We start from the raw sequence: 24,479 nt of genomic DNA on the forward strand, positions 1-24,479 counted from the left end.
CCAGAAAAGTGGAGTCTGCATTTTCCAGTCTCTTCAGTAGGTCAGGCCAGGGGCTTCAAGGGCGGGCCCACCTCCTTCTCTCCGAGATTCTACACACAGTGCCAGGTTTCACCAGTATCCAAGCACATGGGTGCATCCACTCATCTAGCCACTCTCAGGGACCATCTTGTCAATCTCCTTAGGGTAGTACAGAGAAACACTGCCCAAGGAAAGGAGAGGTTCTGGACGTTTCCAAGGCGGGGAGAGGGGAGCAGGTGGCAATGGGAGCTGTTGTGGCTCAGCCAAAGCTGGGATGCTGACCAAACACCAGTGGCCCAGCATCCCACTTCAGATGGAATGGGAACTGACAGCTCTGCAGGCAACCAGGCAAGCCTGGACTCTCCTTGCACAGAGGCAAAGACGGAAGCAACAAGGACCTGGCGCCTTCTCCCTGAAATGAATTCCAAAAGAATGGAATGGTTGCAGAAGAAATGTTTCTGATTCAAATAGATGAAAGTTCTATTACCAATTTAGGAGTGTTCCCATTTCCTGCAGTTTGTCTTTTATCCACTCTAGTTAGGTCAGAAGTGTCTCAATTTCTGAGTACAATAGTACAACAAAAACGAGTAAATTTTTCCAAAATTATATGAATCTTCTAAGTTTTTTTTTTTTTGAGGAAGATTAGCCCTGAGCTAACTGCTGCCAATCCTCCTCTTTTTGCTGAGGAAGACCGGCCCTGAGCTAACATCTGTGCCCATCCTCCTCCACTTTATACGTGGGACACCTGCCACAGCATGGCTTTTGCCAAGCCATGCCATGTCCGCACCCAGGATCAGAACCTGTGAACCCCTGGCCGCCGAAGCGGAATGTGCGCACTTAACCGCTGCACCACCGGGCCGGCCCCTCTCCTGTTTTTACATGTAAATACCAACCAGTAAGAGTCACAATTTTACCAAGATATCGTGGTTTTCTGGTACCCATGAATCAATGTTGAGACCATTTACTCCTTAGCCTTTTAAAACATATAATTAGGGCCGGCCCAGTGGTTAAGTGTGCACGTTCGGCTTCAGTGGCCCGGGGTTCGAAGGTTCGGACCCAGGTGCAGACATGGCACTGCTTGGCAAGCCATGCTGTGGGAGGCATCCCACATATAAAGTAGAGGAAGATGGGCACAGATGTTAGCTCAGGGCCAGTCTTCCTCAGCAAAAAGAGGGGGATTGGCGGCAGATGTTAGCTCAGGGCTAATCTTCCTCAAAAATAAATAAATAAATAAATAAAACCTATAATTAGATCACCACAAAATTCCCATATTCCTTAAACTATCTTTCTGAACTCCATTCTCCTACATTTCTATTACCTATATCTAATTTGAGTTATTCCTACTAATACACACAGCTCCTTCACTGCTAACCAGACAATCGAAGGCAAGCGGGGGTGGGGTTGGGGGACTGCCTCACCCCCTATTTCTGCTCTGCCTGCTCTTTGGCTGTGGAAATTTCACAACCATGTCATAAACTCTTAGTTTCTTGGCTTTTTAAACCTATGGCCCTCTCACCACTCAAGCTGACTCACCTCATGGGGGTGGCAGTCCCAACCTTGATTGCTGATACAGTCAAACTGGGGCCTTGTGCTGAGCTGTGTTCTATCTGTATTATAAAAATCAGACTTTCCACTTTCTAACAGCAAACATGTTTTGTTTTGCCATTTACTAGCAGCAGTGACCTTGGGCAAATTACTTCTCATTTTGAACAGCTATGTAATGTGGACCATGAGAGCACCCACCTCACAGGGCTGCTGTGAGGACTAAGTGGGTATGTGTTCAGTGACCGTTAGTGTGATTGTCTTGTGGGGACAGGGACTGGTCTAACAAGCTAAGATCAATGGCTGTGTCCTCACTGCCCAAAATAGAGCCCAGTACACAGGCCCTTCAGCCTCTGGTCTTGCTGCCTCTGTGAAAACATTCACTAGTGACCAATTCAGTCTGTGTCTCGTGTTCTGCAGGCTCTTGAAGGATAAAAGCCCGTGTAACTTTTGCACACCATTGTACGCCAGGTGCCCAGTAGAGCAGCTGTGGAGTTCAGACTGGCAGTGCCTGAGGCCTCTCTGGCCTTGACTGCTCTGTGCATGCTGCCCACGGCTCTGGAGCCTTCACCCCTGAGCTATCACTGAAGTTGCTACCACTCCTGACACTACAAATGTGGACCCCTTCAACAAAAACCCAAACTTCCTTTCCTGTCCTCAACCCTTGGGATTAAACTCCAAACACTTCAGTTTCTGTCTAGGGTCCTCTCTTTGTAAACCCAGGGTCTCTGTGAAGCCATAACCCCCCCTGCCATACTCCACGGCTCTAGGCTCCCACATCTGCTTTAGAGGGACCCAGAGGTCTTCCAAATGAGGGGCTCAGGGCCTCAGCAGGGGCTGTGGGGCATTTGAATCAGTACCCTACTATAATCCTGGGATCTGTTTGCAGTGGGGAATGATTCAGTCTGCAGCCAGGGAAGGAGAGGAGAGCCAAAACTGCCAGGATAGTCCACTTTCTTCCACAGGTGCCCTCTCTCAAGAAAGCCAGAAAGGGAAGAAAAGCAGAGCAGAGTCAGGGCAGTGGGATCTTATAGCCATCTGGAGGGGGCCAACCACTAGGAAGGCCCTCATTTGGTGCTCACTGGCCAGAAGTCCCTGGGGCATTCGCTCAGGAGACTACTTGGATCCTGTGAAGAACAACTCTACACACACTTTTGTAATCAGAAAATTTCAGTTTATTTTGAATAAACCACTCAACTTTGAGCAGATGACATTGCCTCAACTTTTTCTTTGAAGAAAACAAAGATATATGGCAAATTCATGAAAACACCGTGCCTTCCTTTACCTTCTATTTGTGGGGCAGAAAAATTCTGCCTGACCTTTCCCATCTTCCCGATGATGTTAATGAAAGACAGCGGCTGGGGGCACAAAAGGAAGCTCTCCACAGGTCAAGGGCGGCAGGTTCTGGTCTGGGCACAGAACCTCCTGGAGCTCCAGTGGCTGGAGCCACCGCTGGATGCAAGTGCACTACACGGTAGCTGTGCAGTCCAAAAATGCCCAGGGATGCCGAGGGTGTGACTTAAGGTACACAGTTGCAACTTGGGTCCATGCCACGGCAGTGACACGGAAAGGACTCAATAGAGAGAGAAAGGCTCCAGATGCCAGGATCTTCCATGTCCCAGCACAGCATTCACACCCCACCCCTAGGACCTGCAGCAGGCACTTTCCTTGTTCAATTAGCTCTCAACTGTCAATTCTGGGTTCATTTCCTACACTCCTAACTTGTTCTCTCACCTCACCCCACAGTTCCTCCCTTACAGGAGATGACAGGAAGAGACAAAACCTGAGGTGGGGAGAAAGGGTGCCTGCAGCCAACAGTGTACCCATGACTCCAGATTCACAGCTGTTCTGTTTTCAAGTTTACAGCTTACATGGTACCTGGGAAATTTCTGACTGAGGTGAAGATGTTTGAATATCAAAGAATTTCCAACACAATATTCACATCTCCCAAGCAACTCTTCCATGAGGTCAAGGAAGCCCTGTCAAGTATAGACAGGCTCTGCCAGCCTCAGAGTGGAGGTACTGAACAAAGCCACAGAAACTCCAGGACTCACAGATGTAACTTTTCAAAGGACCACAGGACCAGGTTCAGGACAAGTAGGACATCATGCAAACCACTTGCTCCTGTGTACTCAACTGTGCAAAAGCTGGCCCTCTTCCCTAGCCAGCCCCTCCTAGTATAGGAGCTGGGACCACAAACCCAGGATGCTCCTGGCCTCCGACTCCTACACCCTAAAGATGGTGTCCTCCAACAGGAGGAACCAGGCAAGGGGGAGAATACCCAACCCCCAGAGCAGCCGTTGGAGACACTCTAGGTAACATGAAAACAACTTGTGCAAACAAGGCCCTTGAGCCGGGAAGACCAGTGCCCTTGGGAGGGCCATGCTGAACTCTCACCCTGAAGTTCACCAGAGGAGAGTGTAGCAGGACAATGCCAGGTATGGCCATGTGTGAACCTGGTCAGAGGTACACCACCGGACACTGGCACTAAAGAAGGGATTAAGGTAAAACAAATTTATTTGGGGGAACGATTCCCTTTAAAAGTGGATCTCTACCTTCAGGAGACAAAAGCAAACACTGTGCTGAACTTGTGTCCCCTGGTCTGGAGGGCCACAAGCCCACCTATGCTTGGCTGTGGGCTCTGGCCTCAGTAGCCAGAACTCAGGTAAACCTCATTTTCAAGAATAAAGATGAGCCCACAGACATGCAGCACCGTCAGAGATGACAACACCTATGGCAAGACCCTATTCTGTATTGTCTCCTCACTGCCAAGGTAAGGCAGGTGCATCTGACCACAAAAGGGTCTACAAGGACCAGACAGGAAGCATGATATGATTCCCTGTGCTCCCTGCCTGTTATACAGGCCAACTCAATTCCCCACCATCTGCCACCCATGCTCTTCTGTTGGGACTACCAGCTATGGCCAAACACATGTGAATCTGGAAAGCAGAAACCAGTGAGGTGCTCTCCTGCTGTAGACATTCTGAGCCAGGATGGGCAGGCAGTATATCTTACATTCTAAGTAAAACAGCTAGAGGGTAAAACACTCCAATGCCAATTTATTTTTAAAAAGGGTTCTGTGTAATTCTATGGTTTGCCCTTTTTTTGTATAATTGTACAACCTTTGAAAATTACATAAGTTGTAATGCTCTAATACTATTAATAGTCATTCAGAAAAAACTTTCCCTCCCTCCCAACAACCATCCAGGGGGAATTAAAAGTTCTGAAAGGCGGCCAATTCAACATGGCCTCTACCCTGGTAGAAATAAAAAGCAAAAAGATGAGAAGAAAACAGAAATCAACTAAGAGGTGTGTGGCCAGTGTCTCTCGGGAGTGGGGCCCTGGCTGTTGCCTGGGGTCGTGAAAGGAAGAGCCTGCAGCATGCGGTATGGCAGCCAGGAGACCTCGCAGCCACATCTTCCTCACTCCGGCACATCCGTGTCCCAGCCTAGGTGTCATGGAAATCCTTCAGCAGGGTTCTCCTCCGCTGCTCTGCTATGTGCATCTGGTTCTCTAAGTCCTGCACCAAGGAAGCGAGATAGATGCTGGCACGGAAAAGTCCTGTGAGCAGGAAGCAGCCAAAGCCACACCCACCAGGTCCAGGGCTCCGAGGCAGTGCCTTTCCCCTGCTTCTCAGCAGCAGCTTCCAGTCCACATATGCAAACAACCCCATCACCTGTTAACATGCCAGTCCTCCCTCACCTGTAATAGTGGGTCCAAGAGCACAGCAGGCACTTACCCCTCTGTCATAGCTGTCTGCACGCTCCACTTTCCATGACAGGTTTTCGATCTCAGCCTCCAGCTGAGCCTGCTGGTATTCAAACTGTATGGGTAGAGCAGGAAGGTCAAAAGGAGAGGGGGCTGTAGCCAGGGCAGGGCCTGCAGATGGAGGGGCAGACGTAGCACCTCAGGCTCGCATGAGCTACAGACAACCCAGATACTGTCCTCAGAGAGCAGTGCTAGTTCCTGTACCCAGAGCTAGAATCCAATCAAAAGGCTGCCCAAAGAGCACAGCCAAATTGCAAGGCCACACTCACCCTCCCCCCTCAAAGAAAGGAGAATTTAAGCCACTGAAGAGATTGCTCCCAACATATAGGGAAAGACATGCTGCAAAAACAGGTCAAAATGGAAATTCACAGACACTGTATTCACTGAATACTTCATTTTTTTCAGCCCTTGTGCAAATCAAGAGTCTTAAAAATATTCAAACCATTTGACTTAATAATTGTACATCCAAGCTTTATACACAAAGATGCTCCTCAAGTCTTATTTATAATAGTGAAAAACAGAAACAATAAATGCCCCAAATGATGGTATGGTCATATAATGAAACATTTATACAACTATTAAGAAATGGTATTTACCAGCTTGGTAAATAAAGACAGGTGCAACAATAAACTGTCATTAACAATAAAAATGTTTATAACCTTGATTATATAAATAACAAAAGGCTGCAAAATGCTAACAGTGGCCATTTCTTCCTGGTGGGATTATGGATGATGAAAATGTTTTCCTACATTTAAACCATAAAGGTGAATTACTTTATAATAGGAGGAAACAATCCATATCTAAGATGAAGAATTATACAAAGATGTAAAAAAGTCCACTGTAATTTAGGGACATGCATGCTGGATATCCTCCCAAAACATGGGCACTGGCCTTGAAAGTGGCCACAGATCTTTTCAGCCAGTCATCCCATTCAGGGGCTCCAGTATATCTGCCTTACTATTACACAAAATGCCAAGACCTGAGATCTATTTTGGAGATGTCTAGAGGAAAACGAAATTTTAAAATTGACAGTTTTGTTTTGATTTTGCCCTCCCAATAACCAGGGTCTGGTCCCTGCTCTCCTGCAAAGTGCTGGTAGACAAAGCTATCTCTGAAGCTAAGAGGGCAGAGTAGAGGGATTGTTTTGCCTTACCAGCTTCTTCCTGGGTCCAGACTCCATGTAGTATGCATACGGGTATGTATATTGCAGGGTGTATCGACACTGCAACAGGAGAGAAGAGAAGGTACCTGTGTCTATGATTCTAACCTACATGCACCTCGGGTGGCTTTTACAACTCTTACCCCACCATGCAAATTAGCCTGGCTCTATAGGTATGGGCCTGAAAGAAATGAGGCAAGCCAAATAAAGGATGAACTGGGGGACAACATGGGAAAAACTGAAACAAAAATGGTCGCAGAACACCCAGAGTTCCCTTTCAAACTGATTTATTACCAGCAGCTGCCTCAGTGGCTCTTCCCTTGAGTCAGACATCAGAGTCCACACATCTATCTCAATACTTATTCACAGACAATCTCTTATTTTCCTTTGAGTGATGCATGGATGGGACAAAAGAAGAAAAGGCCTCTAGTTTTCCCAGCAGTTCCTTCCCTGCAGGCAGAGGCAGTGGAGAACTCTTCTTGGAAATCCCCCATACATCCAGCACAGGACTGGGTCTTCAGTGGGCACAGCCCAAGGAAATGTGGACCCATAAGCAGAAGCATGCAGGGCTGCACATGTGCTGAATCCCCTTGCCCCCTACAGAGCCTCCCATCCTCAGAGGTCTGAACCTGACAAGGCCAGGCACTGAACCAGGGACTGGAAGAGTGAGGTTACAGACCTTGGCCAAGAGCTTGGCAGCGTTCTGTAGGTACTGCCAGTCGATCCACGTCCCCAAATTATTCATGACCCTCTCCTGAATCTTTTCATGAATCCGCTGGTATGTCTGCGCCTCCAGCTGCAAGCTCTTATTGTGGTTTTCCCACTGCAGGGTACACAGGAAGGAGAAAGCTGCAGGAGTCCCAGGAAGACGCAGAGGACCACAAAGGAGTTCCAGACAGACACCTTGGCTGACAGGGCATGGCCAAAGCCTCATCTAACTTATGAGGGACTGTGTCTCCTTGAGAGTGCAGGAGAGGGCACTTTCTCAGTCCACACTACTAACTCTGTCCAGAGCAGCTGTCTGCCTGCCAGATCACTCTACCCTCTGGGGCAACAGGGTTCCAGGCCTGAGAACTAAGCAAAGCTAGATACCCACTGGTATACTCTATTTAGAAACCAAATGAGCCATGCTCTGTGGCTTCTGAAGGGTCTCCCTAGGAGGAAACGCCCTCTATTAAGATGACATTGGATGGAAAAGACTGTCTAATGGTCCTTCATTGTCCTTCAATCCATTATTCAAACAAGGTAAGCACCATGTCCTTCCTTTGTCAGCTGTGGCTGCCCTATGGAGCCTAAAAGCCATAGCTATGGAGGCATCACCCAGGGCCACAGCAGAAGCTCCATTCCCTAACTTCTGTGTGCATATGCTGGCTCTGGCTACCAGTCACTGGGAATTTCACCTCAGCATGCCAAGTGGAAGAAGCCCACCCTCGAGGAGCAGCTACAGGAGACGACACCTACCCTTTCAAAGTAGAACAAGTACTTCTTGAGGGCCTCCCTGGCCTGGGCCTGCTGGCTCTGGTTGACAATGTCAGGGTTCTCCTTGTACCGACTGCACTCATAGTACTCGCTGCCATGGGTCTTCCAATCTCCTAGACACATCCAGCAGAAGTCTGCAGAACAGAAAGAGGCATTTACACCCATGAGACAAGCCCACAGTCCTCTAAAGGCATAGGCAAAGCAGTGGGACAGACCAATTCTGATCCAGGGGGTGTCACCTGAACAGAACTTCCCAAGGGTGCCTCTTTTCAGGGGTGCACCTCTCAAACCTGTCACATCCCACTGTCCCTGTAGCCTGTCCTGGTTGATCAGAATAACTGCCTATGGAGAGTCTCAGTTCCATGAGCACATATGCTTTATGCCTTTTTAATCCAACACAGGCAGATGCTGCCTGTGTAAGACCACTAGCCTGATGTGTCAATGCCACTGTGAGAAGCAGAAATTTGTCCAGCTGAGTCCCACTAGGTCATTAAGACAGACATTTGCCCCCTTGACTACCTCCCACCCTCACAATACCTGTCCTAGGAAGATTTTGTACGTGAAGCTGGGAATAAAGGCTTTTTCCCTTTTTCTTCTTTTTTAAAAAAAGCGAATTTCTATAAAACGTACAGCTACCCAATACTTCATACTTAGAATTATGACTCTGCTTCTGCACTGAGGAAGGAAAGGGAAAAAAAGGATCCCCTATGGATGCTATATAGCCGAACAATTAATAGTGGTCTAGTGGAGAGGCGCCAACCATAGTCCTGTTAGATGTCCAGTACCTGATCTATATTCTGTCTCTGCCAAAGACCCTGACAGTGATACACCTGGTTCCCAGGATTCACTCCCATAAGTTGGCTCACTTACTTCCCAAAAGGGACTCCTGTAAAATTTTGAGAAGCTAAAGCCAAAACCAGAGACTCAGAAGTCATTCACCTCTCTTCTCCTGAGAGCCTTCATTCAACAGTGGCAATACTGCTCTCTTCTTAATCAGCTAGGTTGTGTTTGCTATTGTTTTAAATACTACTTCATTGCTTAGGATTGCCCATATAGGTGGTAAAATCATATAGCAATGCAAGGATGATAATTAACTCTGGGTGGTGAGAGATGGGGAGACTATGACTGAAAAGGGATATACAAAGGAGTTCCTAGGTAGTAGGAATGTGGTAAATACTGCGGTGTTCACTTTGTCATCTCTCTTTTAAACTGTATGTGTGTCTTAGGCACTATTCTAAGTGGCTGGCACACATCCCTTTCACTCAAACACAGAGAGAAAGATAAAGTGGGATACCACTGAGGAAATATGCCACTACCCTTGGTCTATCTTCATTCTACCCTTCAGAGTCACTGTTCCCTTCTGAGACTTTGCCATGTCCACTCTGATTATGTCGGTTCCTGGGAAAACACAGGAATAGCATTAGATGGGCCCTTAAAGAAAGAAACTCTCAGGGCCTCCTGGTCAGCTCTTAAGCAGCTGTGTAGGAAACCTACCCATCTGGAAATATTTTCTACTTGAAGGAATTTTATTTCTTTACTTGATCTGGTAGGAAGGAAAGGAAAACACCACTAGGTTCTATGTAACCCACTCCTGAAAGATGAAGGAAGCTTGAAAGGCCAAGTCAAAACCCCTCTGGAAACTTTAGAAAATCTCAAAGGAAAACTATTTTACTACCTCTGGTAAAACTGTGTACAGCCTGCTCTAAAAGGTACCTTTAAGGTAGCACAGATAAGCTCGATGATATTTACCTGCCTTGGCAAAAATAAAAAGAACACGCTAAAAATCTTCTGCTTGGATGACTGAGCATCATGAGGGTCTGAGTCATCCCAGCCTTGACTTCTGACTACATGTATCAGCAAGATGGCAGTGGTATTATAAGAGGGACCAAAAATAATAAATAAATAAATAAATAAGCAAGAGCTGCTTTATGCTGTTATTATGATTATAAGGGACTGAGGGGGCAGTTTGTTTTGTCACTTTACTACAAAAGTAGTCAATAAATAAGCAATGGAGACCCATGCACAAGAAACACAGACTGTGCCACTGGGCCTTGTGCACCAAGCCTAGGACTCACCGTGTTTACACTTGGAGCATTGCTGTCAGAGGGAAACAGAAGAGAACAAGTTAAGGGCACGCTGACCAAAGGCTCCATGTCACATATGCAAAGGGTACAGGCTTCTGCTCACCATGTGATTGCAGCCTCCATTCTTCTCAATGCAGATGTTGCACTTGGGACACTGAGGAGACAGAAGGGTGCCGTTAGGCTCACACACCATCAGGCTGGTTCTAAGACAAATTACACAAAGCTCCTGGCACCCGTGCCCAGTAGCTCATTGTGCGAGCACTCCTGGGTAGGAGCATCTCACTTAAATGTGGCAGGTCGCTGAGGCTGGAACAGCAATTCAAGGAAATGAGGTCAGCATGTTTGGCTCTGAAACATTCCAAGCACCAGCTGAGCCCCACTAAGTCTCCCACCATCTGTTTCTGCCACGAGGCGGCTCAGATTAAGCACAAGCTGAGTCAGCAGAAAGCCTGCCTGCTTGAGAGGAATGCCAAAGCAGCACAAGAGCTGCCACACTGGACTAAGTCCTGGTCAGCTTGCCTGGACTTCTGCTTCCAAAAGAGGGCAAGGAAACAACCTCTGAGGCTCGCTTGCTCTTATTTGAGAGATACCAGCAACCCAAGCAGCAATGCAAAGACAAGTCTGATGCTGTGCTCTCCCATTGCCATGAAACAGACTATGCTTAATGATGCCATGGTCACAGCTGTGGTTATGAGTACATCAACTTAGCACACCCAAGGCAGCATAGGGTACAACCTTGGATACCAAGTCATCCAGGGCTCAAGGGGCTGCAGGCCATGCTGTCCCATGGGAAGTCATCTCAGAATGAGAATTGGGCAGGCCTGGGCTTGCATTAAAGCCTTATTATTTATTAGGTGTGGCTATCAATCACCTCTCTCCAGGTCTGTTAAAGCCTGGGAGGCATTCAATAAAACCTAGTTTTATTTTACTTAACTTCCTTTTGGGTCAAACCTTTCCAGGCATTTCAGCATTTTATTAAAATAAATGTACCCAATGCATACTATGATAAACTGCTGCAAACTCTGCCAAGTCTGGGCAAGAAGGGTCTGCAGCCTCCAGCAAGGGTGTTCTGCTTTCACATGGCAAATCTCCTGGGTAAGGCCCTAGGCAGCACTAAAGAGGGCAGATCCATGACAGGTTAAGATACAGTCCTTACGTCTTTAGTGTGAGCACTAATGTAGTTGGCTGTTTCAGAGTCATCTGCACACTTCGTGAGCCATTTTCGGATTGTGGCACAGTCTGTGGGAGCATGATACATCTGACGACACTTGAAACTTAAAAACAGAAAAGAAAAACAGTCAAATAATCATTAGGCAAGAGTCCCGTATTTTTAATTTTACTTCTGTCCAAGCCAATAGATCCTGAATTAGAGATTTTCAAAGAGGTAAAGTCATTTCTCAAGGCCTGTGGGACCTTTACTTACCTAGGATTATACTGAAATACAATGTGAACTTCTCTTCAACCTAAGCCCTTCTGAGACATACTCTCAATAAACCCAAATGAAATGTTTCTGTTTTAAATATCTTGTGTAGTGTCAGGTCTTCCTGAAAGGATGTCAAATTTAGAGCTTAGCCTCTCAAAAGGGCATGGTGAGAAAGATCCTTCAAATCAGACCCAAGGCAGGACCAACATCCACTTCTGGGAGCCTTGGCTTATCTCCTAGCCATATGTGCACACAGCATGCACAAAGGCCAGAACTTGCGCAATCTGTAGGGGCATGTTACATGTGACAATGCTTGAAAATTAAAATCAGAAAAGAAAAACACTCCAACACTCATCAGGCTAGGCTCCCATGTTTTTAATTTCTTTTGCCTAAGCCAACATAACTTGGTGGATAATAGATAGCCTAACACAACCCACGTGGAAAGAAGTTCATAACGTGGGACACAAAGGATGGAGAGCAACTACATTAGCAGTTCTTAACCTTCGGCAAGCTACAAATTTCCTCAACAATGTCTTGAAAGGCAGGCATGTATGCATACACACCACATTTTCCATGTAGTTTCTCTGAAGGCCCACCATGAACCTTTCAGGGAGGCATGATTGGGGGACAGATCGGGACTTAAATTATGACTCAGCCATTACCTTGCACCTAGATTTCCTCACCTACAACATAAGGGTAACGACAGTATCAATCATACACAGCAGTTGTGATAATGAAGGTAAAGTGATCAGAATAGTGCCTTACCCCTAGTAAGCCTTCAGTACACTTTAACTATTCTCATCATATTTACTGAATGGAGTAAACCCCAAGTAGATGTAAACTACATTTATGAATTATAGTGTTATAAAATTAGCTGAGAAAAGCCAAGATAGAGAAAAATTAAAATGTTGAAGGTTGTAGCTTTCATATAGTAATATGCGAATTATGTGTGTAGGTAGATACACACCCACTGAGACACACACACAGTCTCTGAGCCATGAGTCTTAGTAGCATAAAACATAGCACATTCTCTAAGAATCTCTGCCACTTTCTTGTCTCCAGACTGAGCATTATCAAACATCTCATGGAACATGAATGCTAGGTACAAACCCTGCCCACTTGGAGCAGAGCTGCTCTTCTGGCTCAAAAACCCTGTCTCTTCCAACCCCATTCTCACACAAAGCAAGAGCAGTGGTGCTTTGGAGAAGCCAGGAGCCCAGGGCTGCTCAGCACCCACACTCATTCTTACCAGAAGACCTCGTTGCACCGATTGCACTGTACTCGGCGAGCTCTGGGCTCCTGTACCCGGATAACCATGGGGCAGTCTGCACCAGGGCACAGCTGGAGCTGGTAATGACTCTGTGAACACACCAAGGGGAAACAATGAGGACATCTGCTAGCAGCTGCCTCCAAATCAGACCTCTCTGTATGCTCAAAAGCCTTCTGTTCTTCCAGCTGATGACATATCAAGGGGCTCTTTGAATGTTTAGCTTAAACTAGGCAGCAACTCACCAGAATGATCTAAGGTTAGATTACAAAATGGAACGCAGAATTGTATTTGTGAAATACAAATACACAGGGAGCAGGGCTGTAAAGGAACACAGCCCTATCAGCTGTGCATAAGACACTGAGGGGCTCAGGGACTCTCAGGCATCTACCAAAGGCAGCAAAAAGCACAAGGAACAAGGCATTCTGTTTATCCTGCAGCATGTGCATGAGAAGACCCCGACCATCAATCAATCCAATAAGCTTAGGCATAAAAGACAAAGATGAAAACTATGCTGCATGGAACCAACAAGCCTGAACAGGTAGCCCAATAGTGAAGGACTCCAAAACTGACCATACTGGAATCCTGGACAAGTTTTCAAACTGAACAAGAAGCAATACCCCTTCTCCATGCTGAATCACACAGTGAACCAAGTGAAACAGCAACTCTTGAGATAAGCCTGACTGTGTTCATCCCCTGACATACAACAGCTTGTTTAAGCAACTGTGTTCAAGGTGGGGATGCCAGACCATTCTACAAGAGAAAACCAACGCTCATAAAGGTAAAATAATAGGTCAAAGGTCACACAGCAAGGAAGTAACAGACCTGGGGTTCACACAATTGTCTGCCTGACTCCAGGGCCTGTGTTCTTCACTACCACTCAAGTGGTTTTTAAACTTTCTTCTTTTGCTCAGGATGATTCGCCCTGAGCTAACATCATGCCAATCTTTCTCTATTTTCTATATGGGTCACCACCACAGCATGGCCACCAACAAGTGGTATAGGTCCTCACCCCGGAACCAAACCCGTGCGCCGAAGCAGTTAAGTGCCGAACTTAACCACTAGGCCATGGGGCCAGCCCCTTTCAAACTTTTTTAAAGCCATGGAGTTCTTTCTTCAAACGACAGCACCTAATGGCAGCCTAGTCTATAAAGTAACTGTGGTGAGCCTCTGATGGAAAGTAGGCCCAGGAAGACAGAAGGCATAACAACAGGGGCTGGTCATACTTCCACATAGTCCCTGAAGAGGTAGCGCCTATATTTGTCTCTCAATTCTTCATTGGGCAGCAATGGAAACACGAAGTCCTCTGGTGTCCGGAGTGGGCAGTCCTGAGCCATGCAAGAGACTCCTGTTGAACAAAGACAACCCGATGGACAACCATATTGCGGAAGACACAACAATAATATACTTGTCCACTGTGTTCAACCAACAAATCAGATTCCACATAGGAAACACTTGAAGCAACAAATTTATTCAAAGAAGAGCAAAATTAATATATTTGCACAGTGATGCAACTAAAATATAATTCCAAATTACATATATATCACAAATAGCACTACTGAAAAACAATGGTCACTTAAAAAACCCTATAGAGTTCTTGGCTAACAATTCAGTTTTGTGATGTTTAATACTATGTGCAAGTGATTACCATTAACACAATGAGATTTGGCAGATACAATTAATGTGATGTTAATTTAGTTTCAATATCATCAAGTCACAGTATAACAAATACTCCTGTAACCAATCAGCAAATTTGATTTGTGCTATGTTATCTAAATAGCAGCAAACTCTCTGGGTGTTTGAGTTATGGCTGCCCCTTGGAAAATCAAGATAGGATAGATAGCTTAAAGGACAGTTCTCCCAAAAGGTAGCCTGCATGCACACCAAGACACACATATATGTCCAAACAATAACCTAAATTTTCTCATTTTGTTCAAGACTAGGAAAAACTTTGCCACTGTTCAGACTGATGTGTTTGTGGAGACCAGTGGCTATGACAATAAAACCCTCAATCAGGCTCAGAAGAAAACACTCAGTTGATTGGAGTACTTGAAAGAGCAGAGTCAAAGATAAATACTTCATGCCAGCCTTGTATAAATTCTATGGGAGACTCACCCACACCCACGCCGTCCTTGACAAGTACTGAGCAATGCTGCTCCCAGCAGCTGCGGCAAAACTGGTGCTGACAGGCCAGAGAGAGTAGGTTTTCCTTCCGCACAAACTGCATACACACTGCGCAGTGATGAGGTGGATGGGCTGTGGGGACCTGGGGAGAGGCAGAGCCATGAGTCAAAGAGGAGCCTTCAGGTCCTGGAAAGGCACAGAGGCACCTCATGCAGCTAGTTGCTGGGAGGCAATCCTGATCCTACAACAAGCGTCAGAACTCAACTGCAATGTGTGGACTCTGCCAGTCCCAAGAGTTCTGAGCTGAAAGCATGTATCAGGAAGGCTTCCTAAAGGAGGTGGCACCTGAGCTTGGCTTGCAGAATCACTAGGATTCAGAGAGGCTGAAATGAGAACTTACAGTAGTTTATAATGTTAGACTGAAAAGCCCAGGATTTCAGAATTGCCAAGGTCCTTCATGGTCATTCAGTTCACCTTCTTCTTTTAGAAGCTGTTGAGTTTCTTTCATAAACCCTGTCTTAGCACAGCACAGACTTGCCCCTCAACAAGTACTACAATCCAGTCATAAAGTTCTTAGAGGCTGAGTGTGTAAAGCTCCTAACAGCCCACACTGCAGTTTTACTTGTCAAAGACGCTGATTTTCCCATATCAATATGGCCAAAACTCTAACTATCACAGCTTTTACCAAATTATAACTCATCCTTAATACACTGAAGAGATGTCACATACAATTAATTTAGAGGGACGAGGAAGGCTCCTACTAGGGAAGAAACTTCTAGGATGGGGGCAGATAACTGTACACCTTGGACTTCAGAATTCACGCCATGCTACACAAACTGGGACACAGACAATATGGGGGCCCTGGCCAAAACCACAAACCAATGGAAAAGTCCACTACAAGTTTATATTAGGTTCTTGTTAGTTTACTGGGAATACAAAAAACAATTTGAGGAAAAGGACCATAAAGCATTCTCCTGGAAATTTTCTCCTAAGAGGCTGCAGAAGTTATGTTGTGATCTGAGCCCCAATTCTTCCCTCCTGAGAGCTCTCTCAACAGGGCCCTCATTCATCTGACAAATGTTTGTTGAACTCCTAGATACACAGGAAATTGCTATGCCTTATAATATACAGTTCCTATTCTTACAGCACTTACAGTTTGGTAGGGGAGCCAAAAAGATGAGCAAATCACTACAACATATATGTAAAGGTTTAAAGATATAACTAGAGGAGTTTGGAAGAGAGTGATCACAGGAGACAGGCTTTGTGAGAAATGGCTTGGATTTGGGTCTTTAAAGGAGAGTTCCTTTCCAACAGCAAAGATGAGGACAGGGTCTGGACACTGCAGGCCAGGGAAGGCACAAGCAAAGTCGAAGAGATATGCAATGAGCTTGAGAACACCAAGGAACCCAGCAGGAATGGAGTGCAGGCTGTCCATAAGTGCAAAGAGGAAGGTGAAGCTGGAGAGGGCCCTAGGACTGGCAAAGAGTTACTCTTCATCTATGAGGAAACTTTTCAAACTACAATGGAAATGGAAGATTCAGGCCTATATTGGAACAAATATTTTAGGCATGTTGCACTATAAGCAAAGCAAGATGGTTTTCAATAACACGGTGAACCATAGCAAGAGCCATGTGCATCAGGGAAGCCTTACTCCCGCAGGAAACACTCACATGTTTCGATGGATTGGGCTGAACTCGAGCCTCAACGAGCAGCTGAGCAGAATTAGACTTGTATCTACAAAGCAAAAAGCAGAAATAAAGGGAATCAGAACCTGAAGACAAATATTTTTACCTCTGAACAAAAATAGAAGAAACCAACACATGATGTGGTCGCACTAAAGTATCTTTGTTTCTAAATTACCTTCTCACAGAACCAAGCTTCTTTTTACCTAAGTAAAAATATTTTTTTCTCTTCCAATTTTTTAGCTCTCAAGTGGCATGCGGATAGCAACCCTGCCTCAAAGGCAATGAACTGTAAGAAAAATACTTATGGAGGACAACATCTGCTTTAAATCTCTTCCTGGAAATATAGGCAAATATCTCTATGTCTTCAGAATAAGGAAAGGTATCTTAAGACACAGAAAATGCAAAGCATGAAGAAAAACTCTGACAAATTCTGCTATATTTAAGAACTTTAGTTCATCAGAAGATACCATAAAGTGAAAAGCCAAACTATAAACTGGAAGATAATTCTACACACATGTAACTAACAAAGGACTGATATTCAGAATAAATAAAACAAAAATTCCTAAAAGTCCATTTGAAAAGACAAAATAACAAAAAAATGGGCAAAAGACAGAATAGGCATTTCACAAAAGAGGAAGCATAAACGGCCATTAAACATAGGAAAAGATGCTCAGCTTCCTAGATAATCTGGGATATTGAAGTTAAAAACAATTAGACGCCATTGACACCCATTGGATTGTAAAACTTTAAGTCTAACAGTATCAAGATCACTCACACACCACTGGTGGGCACGTAACATGGTACAATCACTTCGGAAAACATTTTGGCATTATCTAGTAAAGCTGAAGAAACGCACAGCCTACAGCCCAGCAATTCATTTTCTACACTTAACCCTAGAAAAATTACATGACTCTAGGAGTCAGGTACAAGAGTTTTCAGACCTACATTATTTACTATTTATTTTTCCCCCTTTTCTCCCCAAATCCCCCCAGTACACAGTTGTATATTTTAGTCGTAAGTCCTTCTAGTTGTGGCATGTGGGATGCCGCCTCAATGTAGCCTGATGAGCAGTGCCATGTCCGTGCCCAGGATCCGAACCAGTGAAACCCTGGACCACCAAAGCGGAGTGCTTGAACTTAATCACTCGGCCACAGGGCCAACCCCAGAGCTGCATTATTTTTAACAGCAAAAACTAAAAACTCACAAATGGTTTTTCACAGAAGGATAGGATGTTGTAAAATGCAACCTTGTTAATTTATTTTTCTGGTGAGGAAGATTGGCCCAGAGCTAACATCCATGCCAATCTTCCTCTATTTTACTTGTGGGACACTGCCACAGCATGGCTTGATGAATGGTGTGTAGGTCCGCACCTGGGATCCAAACCTGTGAATCCCAGCTGCCAATGAGCACGTGAACTTCACCACTACGTCACTGGGCCAGCCCCTTGTTCATTTATAAAGTTGAAAAACACATACAACATAATCCCATATCTGTAAAGTTCTAAAAACGTACAAAACTAAAAGATATATAATTTAAGAATAAATAAGAAAATGATCAACACCCAATTCAAGATACTGGTTATCTTAGAGAGGAAGGAAGGAGGTGTGGGCAAGTGAGAATTGCTGCCAGAAGCCACAGAGTAAAGGTCAGAGGGTTTCTTCTTTGGGTGGACACTTAAGAGTGTTTGCTTGTATGGCACAAATATATTTAAAAATAAAAACAATTCTCATATAGCAATAAAAGTGCCACACAAAGCCCAGGAAAACACATAACCAAGATATAAGGAATCTGAGCAGGGAAGAACTATGTTTCATATGTTACTTCCTTATTCCACTTAGAATGCCTCATTTAACTATTTTATTCCTACTTCTCACACTAATATTCTTAATATCTTCAGCCATCCAAAGCTTCTATATTCCCAAGTTAGGCTAGAGTTTGGACAGTGAGAGATACCCCATTGCTGGAACATATGCAGTCCCAGAGTTTTGGGTAGCAGTAACAGTAGCTCAGACAGTGAAAGTTCCTCTGAAAGTCTATCTAAATGTATTCAGCTCTTGAGTATAGAGAGTGAGAATGCAGTGAGTGAATGAAAAATGCATTTGCTCCTTCCTGAGTGGCTGAGCTCCTTCAGATGGTATGGCCATACCAGTTGTGTTTAGCCTGGAGAAGGAAGGGCATGACCTTCCTCTACAGATAAATGGAATCATACCATACAGAGAAAAGAAGACTCACTGGAGTGTGAAAGGGCAGGGGTGGGGACTGGTGCTTCTCACTAGGGGCAATTTTGTTCTGCAGGAGTTATCTGGCAATATTTGGAGACAGTCTTGATTTCAAGGACTTGGGGGTGCTACTGCTGCTGACTTCTAAAAGGTAGAACCCAGGGATTCTGCCAAACCTCCTACAATTCACAGAACAGTTCCTCCACAACAGAGTTATCTAGCCCAAAATATCAAGAGCACTGAGGATGAGAAACCCTGAGCTAGACAGAAGCACATGCCTCTCAGGGTAGGGCATAGGAAATCTGCCCAGAGGATTCAGGAAGAGGAGAAATCCCTCCTCCTGACAACTTCCAAGACATCTTGAGACTCCAAGGTCTGTGCCCCAACAGCTCTGGTTCTGGAGGTGTGGTAAATTGGCCAACCCTTTCTGAAGGTAGTATGTGATATGATACATTCCTCACTTGAAGTATCCAAAAGAAGTAACTGTAGATATTGGCAAGTGTTATCCAGAAGGGTACTAATTACAAATTAAAAATGGCATAAAAACTGTGAACTAACTTTACGGTCCAAGAACAGGGGTTTGGAAAAAGTATGGAACATCTATATGATGGAATACTGTGCCAGCCATAAAACTAGGGTAGAAAGAATATGCTGAAAACATTGGGAAATGTTCACCATATATTGAGAGAAAAAGGATATACGTATGATCCAGTGTTTTAAAAACATAATATGCACATTATAAGGATATACTCTCTAAAATGTGAACAATAATCACCACTGGGTGGATGGGCAGAGAGAGGAGCTATGGGTGATGCCATCTCTCCCCACCCCGCCAAACACCTTACCTGTCCAATATCTCTGCAACTTGCCAGTGGAAATTAACTAATATAAGTTTAGCAACTGAATGAGATACCTAGAAAGAAGAAAGAAAAAAATCAAATTATAACTGTAGTTTCTTTCAGAGCACTCCATATTTTGAGAAATGCACGCATTCATGTCTATAGCAGGCCCAGGATTGATTTCCAAATTCTTCCTCTTGGTTCTCTGGTTCTTATAATCTTGGATTTCCTGGATCTCTTTGATTTTTCTTTGTTTTCATTAATGATCCTTCTATGAAACTAGTCTGATTGGAAACTTAAGCAAAATCACCCTGTCTACAGTAAGTAACAGCCCAGCATCCAATTTAAGCAGAAGAGCTATGGGTTCCCTAATTCGATATGTTCCCTTAAACTGCTGTAGGAGGCCACTCATGGGAAGCGCACCTCTAGTTAGGCCTTTTACCTGCGGAAAATCTCCAGGCTTGGACTTCTTGTGTAAATCCAGCAAAACGAAACAAACAAAAAATATCCCTGTTAAAATCTCTGAATTCCGAGCAACCAATGAGCCCTAAAAACAAGGACAATTTAAAACTCTGTGGGCGGGCTTTCTGGCTCCTATCTTCTCTTAAAGCACATTGGTTATGGCTATCAAAGAGCTTCAGAAGGTGCTTTGAGTTAGTAATTCTACTTCCTTAAATTTTTCTGAGAAAATGATAGAGGATATGTGCACTGCAGTGTTTTACAAGAGTAAAAAGTCAGAAATAGGGTTGGCCTGGTGGCACACTGGTTAAGTTCACACATTCCACTTTGGTGGCCTGAGGTTTTCCAGTTCGGATCCCGAGTGTGGACATGGCACCGCTTGGCACGCCATGCTGTGGTAGGCGTCCCATATATAAAGTAGAGGAGGATGGGCATGGATGTTAGCTCAGGGCCAGTCTTCCTCAGCAAACAGAGGAGGATTGGCAGCAGTTAGCTCAGGGCTAATCTTCCTCAAAAAAAAAAAAAAAAAATTAGAAATAATCTGAATATCCAACAAAAAGGAACTAGATAAATAATATATGATAGATCCATGCAATGGACTACTATGTAGTCATTGAAAAGGGTGTTGCAGAAGTAAGTATACTGACATAAAAAGAAGTCCACATTTTAATGTTAAATTAAAGCCAGTAGTAAGACAGCATGTACATGTTATAGCTACCATATCTTGTTAATAAGGGAAGTAAGCTAGTTACAAAAAACAACACAGTGAGTGTCAAGACTGGGGTGGGAGCCACATAAGATTGGGATGTGTTTGGAGGTCTAGATCAGGCTTCAAAGAGAGCAGTGCCCAGCATGAGGATGCTACTAAATCAAGGAGAAATAAGGAGCACACTTTAAGCTAGGGAGCCAAGAGAAAACACAGAACCTTGGTACTCTGTTCACTGAACTAAGCTACCTAGGACCTGTAAGGTAGTGCATGCCTAGTCCACAGAAGAGAACTGCAGGGGTGGGCTGGCCCGGTGGCACAGCAGTTCAGTTTGCATGTTCCGCTTCTCGGCGGCCTGGGGTTCGCCAGTTCGGATCCCGGGTGCGAACATGGCACCACTTGGCAAAAGCCATGCTGTGGTAGGCGTCCCATGCATAAAGTAGAGGAAGATGGGCATGAATCTTAGCTCAGGGCCAGTCTTCCTCAGCAAAAAGAGGAGGATTGGCAGTAGTTAGCTCAGGGCTAATCTTCCTGAAAAAAAAAAAAGGGGTGCCGCCCCGTGGCCGAATGGTTAAATTCGCGTGCTCTGCTTCTGTGGCACAGGGTTTTGCCAGTTCGAATCCTGGACGCGGACATGGCACCACTCATTAGGCCACGCTGAGGCAGCGTCCCGCATGCCACAACTAGAAGGACCCACAACTAAAAATACACAACTATGTCCCAGGGGACTTTGGGAGAAAAAGGAAAAATAGAATCTTTAGAAAAGAACTGCAGGGGGAAGACACACAATGACCAACACATGATCCCTGCTCTTAGAGCTCAAGTCACTCCTGAAAGGAGACAGGTGCACCCCTACTAAATAAGGACATGTCCCAGTGCATAACCAATGTCAAAGGCTGTGCACTGAGCGAGTGCCTTCCTGTCCTAGAGTCCAGGTACACCTGGAGAAAACCAAGGACTCAAGACACCTTACTTCACTAAGGTTGGGGGTCCTCATTTTCCTTCCATGTAAGGTAAGAGGCATTTGACCCATGAATGTTGCTGCTGTATTTTCTTATTGACTTTAGGCCTATGATTCCTGAATTATAGCTGACATTTCTTCTAACCATAGCCATAACAAAACTATTCATTCACAACAGACCACTATCACAAAAGGAAAACAGAGACAAAACATTTGGTTTAAACTTCAACAACTGCCTGAATGTAGCTTTTGGCTACAAATATTTTTTTAAAAATCTGAAAGTGATACTGTTTTGGATGAACTCCCAGTGGAATCTTTTCTGTTGTCTCTTAAGCAACGAGGTCCAGTCAGCCCTATACCCACTGCTTTCTGTCCTGACTTTTAAATGTCTCACCATGCAGCCACTATCAGGTCCTACCAAAGGCACTGAGCCACCCAGGAAACCAAGAGGAGTCCTGACCATGCCCAGCAGCCACCTCCTCTTATCACGACAGATGGCTTAGGTGGAGCCTTTAAATTAAGAACAGGGGTCAGGCTGCCTCTCACAGAGCCTCAGAATCCATAACTGGACTGGACACAGGGTGGCCACTCAATAAATGTTGATTATTAATGACATCTTGTCTTTAATCTGTAGATTTTCAAAATGGAATTTCTCGACCTTCCTGAAGAAACAGAATTTTAACACTATACCTGGTGTGATCCCTTGATCTCAACAGCACTAACAGCAGCAACAAAGTTTCAGAATTAGCACACCAGGTGCAGCTCACCCAAGGAAAACAACATGGCTCTCTTTTGAAACTGACAATCTTATTGATGACAAGTCCACTAATTACCAACACAGAATATTCCAGTGGAATTGAGTTTTGGTGAGAACAGATAATGAAGACAGGATGCATCTAGCACTTTATAAAACTGACAGTGGAGTGAAGTAAATCTATTCTTTTAGTGCCAACAACCAAGAATACATCAACATGTACAAGATAGTAGGCGCACACATGTCAGCTGTATGCACCTCCCACCAGCCTTCTGCAGGAGGTGCTGGGATCCTCACATCACAAACAGGGGTGTGAGAATTGCCCATATTATGGCCATAGTATATCACAGAAGATAGGGACTCTTTCCTTTAATAATCCATTATAAACCTAACGGAATTCTGAGACCATTAATTTAAGCAAAATGCAATATGACTGCACCTTGCCCAGCAACAGACACGAGACAAGTCGGGTTCCAAAAGGTTCTCTCAGCAAAAGCAGCACAGGCGTGGAAGAGGAGTACCTACAAGAACTTATGCTAAAAGGTAGTCTCAGCAAGGAGGCCACATCCTCTCTGATTTGAGTCACAAAGAAACTGACTGCACACACCCTCCAGCAGTCTCCCAGAGGAAGTGACCTCAGGTGATCTGGTGGCAGAAAAGGGTGGAGGGGTGACCAATACTTAAGCCACTTTCAGCAGGAGGGCCAGGACTAACCTTGTGGATGATATTAAAACATTAAAGATAAAAATCTGTCTTTCTCAGAGTGCAAACAGCTGAGCTCTCTCAGGAAAAAACTACCTGAGTACTCACACCATTACTGTTTAATGTTCAAAGAGCTCAGCACTCCATTCTGAAACTATCCATTCTGAGTTTATTAGAATCAACACGTCATAACTGGGCAAAGTCTTCCACTCTTCTGTATCCATTCAACTGTGGACAAAAGAATCTTTCAGTAGAATCAAGACTCTTGCTGCACTGTATTGATCAAGAAACTATTGATCTATTAATAGTTAGGATTATGTATTATCAAGAAGGACTTATAATGAAAAGGTCAAACCAAACCTTTTCCAAAAGGAAAATGAGTCCAGAGTGGTAATCAACCACCGAAAGCCAAAAAAGACTAACAACTTAGAAAGGAACACATGTAACCATGTCATGTTCAAGATAAATTCACAATTCTATTAGATCAATATGTAATAAGATTAAGAGTCTCATTTATTTATGAGTCCTCTTTCTACTTCTGGAAACACTAGTTGAGAAAAAGACTAGAAACTAAGAAACTAAGGAAGTTTTTTATCCAAAAATTTGTAATCCCAAGAAATTTACTCATAGATTAATCTGAGCCTCTACTCACAGAAATAGAATCAGAGTCTACCATTCTCTCCATCTCAGGAGCCAAAGAGGGTCCTTCTTGATAGGAACGGGTCACTGTTTCTTGCATGCCTGGGAATCTTACCCCTGTCTAAACTGTAAATCTTAAACTGGTGGAATCTGTCTTTGAGAGCCATTTTGGATTTTCACAAGACCATGAGTCAAGAATAGTTATGATGAATTTAAACAAACACTCTCAATAGCAGCGATAAACTGGTTTCCTATTCCCTCTGGCCCACCAAATCATGGTAAACCACATTTTAGAGCTATTCTCAAGAATCATGTTTGATAATTTTATATATAACACTTTAGAAAATTAGTGGGTCTATCAAAAGCAGAAATCAAAAGTTTGTGGATTATTTCCGATTTTACCAGTTCAATTTGGTTCATAATTTGACAAGATGTTGATTTCAACTGCTGAATTCCATCTATTTGGAAGTGCTGACAGTGTGGATACACTAAGGTATTCTTTATACACATACTGTAGGCAATATAAACTCCCTTATTGCCAAATTCAACAAATATTTCTCATGGTTTATCTTGTTGGTAGACTCTGACACAAATTCTCTCTGCATTAACACCCCTCTTGGTCTCTGTGATGCATCTTGCAGTACCTGCTTA

The 24,479-nt window shown here is 44.4% G+C and overlaps 1 protein-coding gene across 8 annotated transcripts in view; it reads right to left on the bottom strand.

Annotated features, from left to right (window-relative positions):
* Nucleotides 1-4,599: 4,599 nt before the first annotated feature.
* Nucleotides 4,600-24,479, bottom strand: part of ARIH2 (ariadne RBR E3 ubiquitin protein ligase 2) — a 47,379-nt gene continuing 27,499 nt past the window's right edge. For 4 of the 8 annotated variants that reach the window (XM_014731696.3, XM_070237683.1, XM_070237686.1 and 1 more), the window contains 13 exons: nucleotides 19,614-19,681; nucleotides 16,535-16,598; nucleotides 14,856-15,006; nucleotides 13,967-14,088; nucleotides 12,723-12,832; nucleotides 11,207-11,324; nucleotides 10,154-10,204; nucleotides 10,042-10,063; nucleotides 7,949-8,100; nucleotides 7,167-7,310; nucleotides 6,482-6,550; nucleotides 5,300-5,383; nucleotides 4,600-5,080 (listed from right to left, as the gene is read on the bottom strand). In XM_014731696.3, the coding sequence (XP_014587182.1) occupies nucleotides 5,009-5,080; nucleotides 5,300-5,383; nucleotides 6,482-6,550; nucleotides 7,167-7,310; nucleotides 7,949-8,100; nucleotides 10,042-10,063; nucleotides 10,154-10,204; nucleotides 11,207-11,324; nucleotides 12,723-12,832; nucleotides 13,967-14,088; nucleotides 14,856-15,006; nucleotides 16,535-16,598; nucleotides 19,614-19,681 (1,227 nt within the window). In that variant the 3' untranslated portion in view covers nucleotides 4,600-5,008. Of the gene's footprint in view, nucleotides 5,081-5,299; nucleotides 5,440-6,481; nucleotides 6,551-7,166; nucleotides 7,311-7,948; nucleotides 8,101-10,041; nucleotides 10,064-10,153; nucleotides 10,205-11,206; nucleotides 11,325-12,722; nucleotides 12,833-13,966; nucleotides 14,089-14,855; nucleotides 15,007-16,534; nucleotides 16,599-19,613; nucleotides 19,682-24,479 lie in introns of all 8 variants that reach the window. The other 4 variants (XM_014731697.3, XM_070237688.1, XM_070237684.1 and 1 more) reach the window with 2 other exon arrangements.

The sequence above is a fragment of the Equus caballus genome, chromosome 16 (assembly GCF_041296265.1).
Source record: "Equus caballus isolate H_3958 breed thoroughbred chromosome 16, TB-T2T, whole genome shotgun sequence".
Classification (NCBI taxonomy): domain Eukaryota; kingdom Metazoa; phylum Chordata; class Mammalia; order Perissodactyla; family Equidae; genus Equus; species Equus caballus.